The sequence below is a fragment of the Gossypium hirsutum genome, chromosome A10 (genome assembly GCF_007990345.1).
Source record: "Gossypium hirsutum isolate 1008001.06 chromosome A10, Gossypium_hirsutum_v2.1, whole genome shotgun sequence".
NCBI classification, from domain to species: Eukaryota; Viridiplantae; Streptophyta; class Magnoliopsida; order Malvales; family Malvaceae; genus Gossypium; species Gossypium hirsutum.
The window spans coordinates 81,596,060-81,603,366 of NC_053433.1; the positions used below are offsets into that span (position 1 = coordinate 81,596,060).

The 7,307-nt window shown below is 42.2% G+C and overlaps 1 protein-coding gene across 1 annotated transcript; it reads right to left on the minus strand.

The window, feature by feature from the left end:
* Nucleotides 1–4,833: 4,833 nt before the first annotated feature.
* LOC107895549 (uncharacterized) lies at nt 4,834–5,919 on the minus strand. The gene has a single exon (XM_016820813.2). The coding sequence runs from the start codon at nt 5,917–5,919 to the stop codon at nt 4,834–4,836; it is 1,086 nt and encodes a 361-aa protein (XP_016676302.2).
* Nucleotides 5,920–7,307: the final 1,388 nt, after the last annotated feature.

Sequence of the window (7,307 nt, forward strand, 5' to 3'; positions counted from 1 at the left end):
TCACCTCTTGTCCTTCTCCTAAACTCACAATTTCGACTGATTCTTTGTGAGGTAGGATTTGTTTCTCGTCTTGTTCTACCATCTTCAACAAATCATGAGATAGGTTACAGCCTTGGTCATCTTCAAAATCCTGAGAATCATCCATACACACATCTTGCTCAAAAAGAAATTCTGAGTCGCTAGCAGTGTCACTCGTATCATTAATATCTGGGGACCTGTTATGAGGACGAAGGCAGATACAAAGAATCAAAAAAATTTGAAACATTTATTTACGTGATATGATTATGAATGACAAATGAAAGAATATTTAGAAGAATGTTTCAAGAATAAAAGAATTCGAAAGTAATCATTTGTATGGTTATGAATGGAATTGAAAGGACGAGATAACATTTGCTCAAAAATGATAATAACCGTGCATTTTATTGAAATGTCGTTTTTAAACATCGGCCTATTTCATAAAAGATTCTTATTACTCCTAGGCCTAGATCAATAAGTGTGTTTTGAACATTACTCTGAATCCGTTCTAAAAGCTACAGGAATCTCTTCCGCAATCCAATTGTCCAGAACACTTCCAGGCTTGCAGAGGCAAATGCCCAACAAATTCTCTCTTCCGGTCTCCTCTTCGCATATGACGTTGATGTCCAAGCTTTCCAGCCTTTCTTCTATAGCTCCTGTCATTGGTGTGTCTCTCTCGGGATGAATAATTCCCCCGGACACAAATGTTTTCAATATATGGGGGAATGTCATTGGTTCCCACTTGATTTTCTTCCCCGTTAATCGAGCTCTTCTTCTTTCTTGCTTCTTTTCTAGCTCCCTTCTCTTTTGTTTTGCATCCGGCTTAAATCCTAAACTGAAGCGGTCTCTCTTGTCTTTCGGCATTGACATTTTAACCCTTCCTTGCAGATGTCTCCCAAGTCTCCTTCCGGGTAGGGCCCCTCTTCCGATCGTCAGCTGGAGGCTCATCCTCGTGGCTTTGGACAATTTTGGCACCAGAATTTTGCTTCCCTCGGCGATGAAAATTGCATTAACAAATTCTAAAGATCGAAATGAGCATTCGATTGCTTCATCATCTGTCTCCAAATAGGGTGCATTATTGCTCACAGTTACAATAATATCCTCCTCAGCCTTGATCGTTATCAATCTCCCTTCCGATACTAGCTTCAATTTCTGATGCAACGAGGAAGGCACTGCCCCAGCCGAATGTATCCAGAGCCCTCCCTACAAGCAATTGTATGAGGGCTTAATGTCCATTACTAGAAAATCCACCTCATATGTGTTTGGCCCAATTTGAAGAGGTACCTCGATTCTGCCCATCACCTTTCTCTCCGTGCCATCAAATGCTTTTACGATGTTCTGTCACTCCTTCATGTGAGAGCTGTCTATAGGTAATCTATTCAGCGTGGTCAAAAGCAGGATGTTCAAAGCCGACCCATTGTCAATCAGTACGCCTGGCAGCGTGTCCCCTTTACAGCGCGTGGTGATATGCAAAGCTTTAGTCGACCCCATGCCTCCGGGAGGTATCTCGTCGTCATTAAAGAAGATATAATTGTCGGCACTTATGTTGTTCACCAAACGGTCCAGCTTGTTAACAGAGATGTCATTAGAAACGTATGTCTCGTTTAAGACCTTCATTAGCGCGCTACGATGAACTTCTGAGCTTAGAAGTAAGGCCAACACCGAAATACAGGCTGGTTGTTTACGTAGCTGTTCCACCACGCTATATTCACTATGCTTTAGGAATTTTAAAAACTCCTTGGCCTCCTCTTCGTTAACTGGCTCATTAATAGGTTTGGTTGCTTTTCCCTTTATTTCCTCAACCACCTGGGCTTTTCCTTTTGTGGGCTGCACCTCCTCATTCACCGTATCATAATGCCTCCCACTACGTGTATAGAAACCCTTGCCTTGGTCTCCTCTTGAAGCGTCAACCGAGCTCTCCTTTCCCGGCATCATCACACTGCAATCATAATTCCATGGGACCTTTTTACTGTCTTTGTAAGGGAAAACTGCAGGTTTTTAGATTATGACCCTCGGTGGCATTTGTACTCCGGCTTCATTATTTTTGGGTCTCGAAATGATCACCACGGATAGTTAGGCATTCGATTTTGTGCCATCGATTCTCCTTCCGATGCACATATATCTCCCTCTACGAGGTTTTCGGTCTCTTCATAGAATTCAATTTCTTTATTGTTCATCATGTTTTGTACTAGGGCTCTGAACTCCACGCAATCTTGGATTTCATGCCCCACCTTGTCGTGAAATTCACAGTAGTTTCTCTCTTCTTTGGATTCTTCCCTCGAATCCAACACAATCAATCCTCTCTTGGCCATCTCCTTCCATACCTGCCTCAACGGGGTCCTGACTTCTGCCACCTCATATTTGGTCTTCTTGTTCAACCCTTCACTTATCCCATTCACTCCTTGGTCGGTATGATTGGCGAGTGGGTTTCCTGCTACATTGGGCGTGGCTGGGTCATCAAATCTCACAATCTCCACCTTAATGAGTCTTTCAACTACTTTCTTGAACGCAGTGCAATTCTCGATTGAGTGTCCGGTAATTCCTGCGTGGTATTCACATTGGGCGTTTGTGTCATACCATTTGGGATACGGGGGCTGCAGTGGCTCTAGGTAGAAAGGGGATACTACATGAGCGTTGAACAGGTTTTGGTACAACTCCCTATATGTCATGGGTATAGGGGTGAATTGTGGCCTTTCTGTGTTCTTTCTCGAATTGGATTCTTATCCTACAGAGCTTTGTTGATTGGTAGTCACCGTTTTGGGTTGATTCACGGTAATTAACTTGGACTGCCCCTTGTTGAATGTGCTTGTGTTGTTCACTTTATTGTCCCTTTTCCTTGGGATCGATTTTTTGGCACTCTCTCCCGAATCTATTTTGCCGCTCCTCACAGCATTCTCGATCATTTCCCCCGTCATTACTATGTCGGAGAAGCTTTTTGTGGCACTTCCTAACATATGGGCGATAAAAGGAACTTTCAAGGTGTTGATAAAGAGTATTGTCGTCTCCTTTTCTAGAAGTGGCGGCTGAACTTGTATGCCCACCTCTCTCCACCTTTGTGCATACTGTCTGAAGCTTTCATTTAACCTTTTTTCCATATTCTGGAGAGATTTTGTCAGGGGTCATGTCCGTCACATGATTGTATTGCTTCAAAAAGGCCTGAGCCAGGTCCCTCCATGAGTTAATCTTGGCTCGGCTCAGTTGATTATACCACTTAGACGCCGCTCCAACCAGACTATCTTGAAAGCAGTGGATTAGTAGCTGGTCATTATAACATATCCCGTCATTCGCCTGCAGAACATGGTGATGTGGGCTTCAGGGCAACTTGTTCCATTGTATTTCTCGAATTCAGGCATTTTGAATTTAGGGGGGAGGACTAAATCTGGGACCAGACTCAGATCCTTGGCATCAATCCCTTGATGATGATCCACGCTCTCCATGGCTTTGAATTTTTCCTCGAGCCATCTACAACGTTCTTCCAATTATTTTTGCGAATCCATCCTCACATTTTCCTCTTCAGCAGTTTCATCCAAGTCGGAAACGGGCGGATAGTTCCGGTTGTTGACAAAGTTAGAGCCTGAGCCGGCTTGAAAGTTCATCGGAATTGAAGCTCCAGCCTGAACTTGCTGGGGTATGATTGTGACCGATGGTTTTTGTAGGTTAATCTCGGGCTTCATCGATACATGCGTCGGAGTAAAGCCAGGGGGTATTGGAGATCTTCATTCATTTCCTCAACTTGGTCCATGAGGCCTTTTCCCTTATCCATTCCTCCCAACAGCAATTTGGATAATTGGGACATCATTTCTCTCTGGGACTCCATCATTTGCTCATTCATCTCTCGTTGAATCTTAGCTAGCTACTCTTCCATCTGAGACTGCATTTGTTCTTGCATGTCCTTTTGCATTTGCTCCAATTTCTCGAGTCTCTTATCCATTGATTTTTTTCTTGTACCGTAGGAGTGCGCAGTTGGTTGGTTTTCGTTAGTTTCCAGGTTACTGAAATAATTTTTAATTAATTAATTAGAAAACTCTTATGGCCTTTAATGCATAATGATATGATGTAATGCAAATGCATGAATGTAAATGAGGCATCAATTTTGATTCAATTGCCCTTAGAAAATTTCACTCGAAAATAAAATCTTTTACATAAAGTTGAATTACAAATAAAATTTTGCTCTAACACTTAAAGTCCTAATTTTTCTAAGCAACGAGGCCAGCTCTTGTCCGCGATCCGACTCCAACTCATACTTCACGCTCAGTATGTCCGCTTGAACCGCTAAAGTTTGCAAGTAGTCTGCTACCTCCCGAATTTGGGTTATGGCTTCCCCCATAAGGTAATCTCTGTTTCTAACTTGGTCTTGCACATGGTAAAGCTGCTCTTTCCAACGATCCTCGTTTGCCTCGAAAAATTGGATCCGTATCTCACAGTTCTGCAGTGATGCCTCTAACTCTCCTATTCTTCATTTCATCTCTTCTATCTAGCTCAAGCTTGCCCTAGCTCTATTGTGGTGTTGCGGTTTCGGTACTGATGCAGAGACTTCTCGAGTTCTGCCACTCTAGCCCTTAGTTCACCTCGCTCATTTCTACTCTTCGACAGACTCTTCTCCCAATCTTCGTTTCGTGCCTGATCTTCTCGAAATTTTCTTTCCCACTGATCGGTATTGGCTTTTTCTTCTCGAATTTCGTGGCGCTATTGTTCGGAAGTCTTACCTAAACCCGCAGTCCTCATAGATAGGCGCAGCTTCTTGTAGTCTGTCTTCAAGCTGTTTAGGTCTTCTTCGGCCTTAGTTTTTCCTTTTCTCCATTTCTCAGCCTCTGACCTCTAAACATCAGCGTCTAACCTTAGATGCATATTCTCTTCTTCTAACTGTTCGATCTTCTTCCTAAGCTCCGAACTCTTCTTCTCGAAATCTTGCCTTATAATTTCCAATTCTGATGGGGCGATTCGTAATTGTTCCCCGATAGGTCGAGCATTCTCCAAGCTTGGCCTAGGAATATTATCATTAATCCTCTTCCTAAACCACTCGCTATACTCGAGCGTTACTATGGAACCGACGGCTAACCTCTTCATCCAACAAGTTTGCTTCCAAGCATCCGATAACTCCCGAGCTCTCTTCTTATAATGAGCACTTTTAAATGAGAATTCACTCTGAGCAAGCCCATAGGTCGTGGGTACAAACTGCCTCGACTTATATTGCCTCAAGGCTAACAGTGGAGTATATCCGGTAGCTCCCCAAATTCCTAACAATGGCACCCAATCGAAGTTACCACATCGGTACATGATCTCGTTAGGAACCATCCAATAAGCTCTCCGCTCGATATCCCCCTCCTTGAGGTTCTGAAGAATGTCCATCCACTTCTCCTCTAAGATATCCTCTCTCCTCTGTATAGCTGCTTCTTCTTTCAATGGGAAATAACCCTCGGAGAAGACTCGATAGGAAACTTTGTCTACCTTCCAAAAGTGCCCGTGGAACCATGCCATCAATAATTGTGCACATCTAATGAATCGCCCCTTGCCTGTCTTACTACATGAGCTCAAAGATCTGAACATTTCTACCAATATTGTCGGTACCGGTGTGATTCCATTTTCAAGGCGATCAAACAAGTCAATGACCGCCTCGTCCACGTGCCTCAAAGCCTTAGGAAAGATCACTAATCCGTAGATGCTTAAGGCAAATATATCAACCCTCTTTCTTTCATCTGGATGTGTCAAGATCAAATCTCGCAAATTCTCCCAAAGGATACATTTGCTATCTCCTTTTTGCTGAATCCGAGTAATGACCCAAGGCTCGTTCATCCCAGAAATGCTCATCAGTTTCTTCACGAAAGTCTGACTACTAAAAATCCGAGCATAAGTCTTCTGGACCTGAATTTTGGGACACCTGAGAAAAGTAGTGTATTCCTCCATGGTAGGTACCAAATCTACTTCTCCAAAAGTGAAACACTTGTACGCAGAATTTCAAAACTGCACCAAGGCTCAAAACAAATTCTTATCCACTCTAATGTCTAACAGGTAGGATACGTCACCATAATTTTGGTAAAACAATTGGTTGATTCCTTCATTCCAACTAGCCCAAATGTCTCTCAACTCTTGCAGCGAGTGAAATCTTGCAACTCCGATACATACCCTTCTGCCAAGCTATCCCCTCTCTCCAATTGCAGCCTCTCCAACCATGCACGAACAGCCGCATTATCCTCGACTTTACTAAGAAATTCATTCTCCATGTCAAATTTTCTAACTTAGTAATTGAATACGGATTAACGCCTCCTTTAGTATGTAATGTTATGCAAAGAAGACAAAACCAAACAAAACACCGGTTAGTGTCAAATAATAGCGATAGAACGCAAGCACATAAACGATAATTATAACGCATATAGGGGTAAGTATTAAGGCTCGACGCAGCTTCATCCAAGGATGGTTCCTAAGGTTTACTATATGTGGTTTAGTTCTAGAGATAAGGTACCCAAACCAGCAGATTCCTCGATCCTCACCCATTATAGGCTCATATAGATCGAGTTCGATTCGGGGGGATACATTTCCTTATGACCATGCGGAGATGAAAATCTCACGAAATCATAGGTACGGATGTACCCCGGAAGCAATCCACTATCCCATGCGGAGGTGAAAACCTCACGAAAGCGTAGTTTCTTACTCCCACTTAGAAGGTGTGACCACGGTGATCATGCAATGAAATGCAGTGCTTTTTTACAAGACCCAGACTAAAACAATCACACAATCAAATGCAATCGAAAGATACATGATTTTTTTTAAAAAATGAATTTTCAATTTTTGACAAAAGGACAGTAAATAATTGATTTTTGTGGCTCGACTCTCAAAATCCCCAGCGGAGTCGCCAAGCTGTCGAAACCATTTTTTTATTTCAATTTAAAAATGATGGATCGACTTTTTGGAAAGCGAAAATGGAGTCGCCACCGATCCTTTTGTTTTGGTGTGATCGGATCACCTAAGAATTTGGTTATTTTAATAAAACATTTGTGATTTACTAAAACAACGGTTCTAGTCTACGAAAATTTTAGAAAACGGGCTCGGGAGTCGGTTACGTGTGAGGAAGGGTTAGCACCCTCACTACGCCCAAAATTGGTACCAAATCGATTAAATATTGTCCTTTTGTCTAAAATTGAAATGTTTTTTAAATGTGGTTCTTTTTTAATAACATTTGAATAACCTGATTTGGTTACCAAAAATCTTCCTGTTTCGACGTTTGAAAATTTATAATTATAAAATCACAAAAGGATGCTCAACTATTTAGTCCAACGAAAAATCAAAACCCAGCA

Bases quoted from the DNA above. Each gene is read 5' to 3' on its own strand.
- LOC107895549 (XM_016820813.2), bottom strand. From the start codon at position 5,919: ATGGAGGAATACACTACTTTTCTCAGGTGTCCCAAAATTCAGGTCCAG.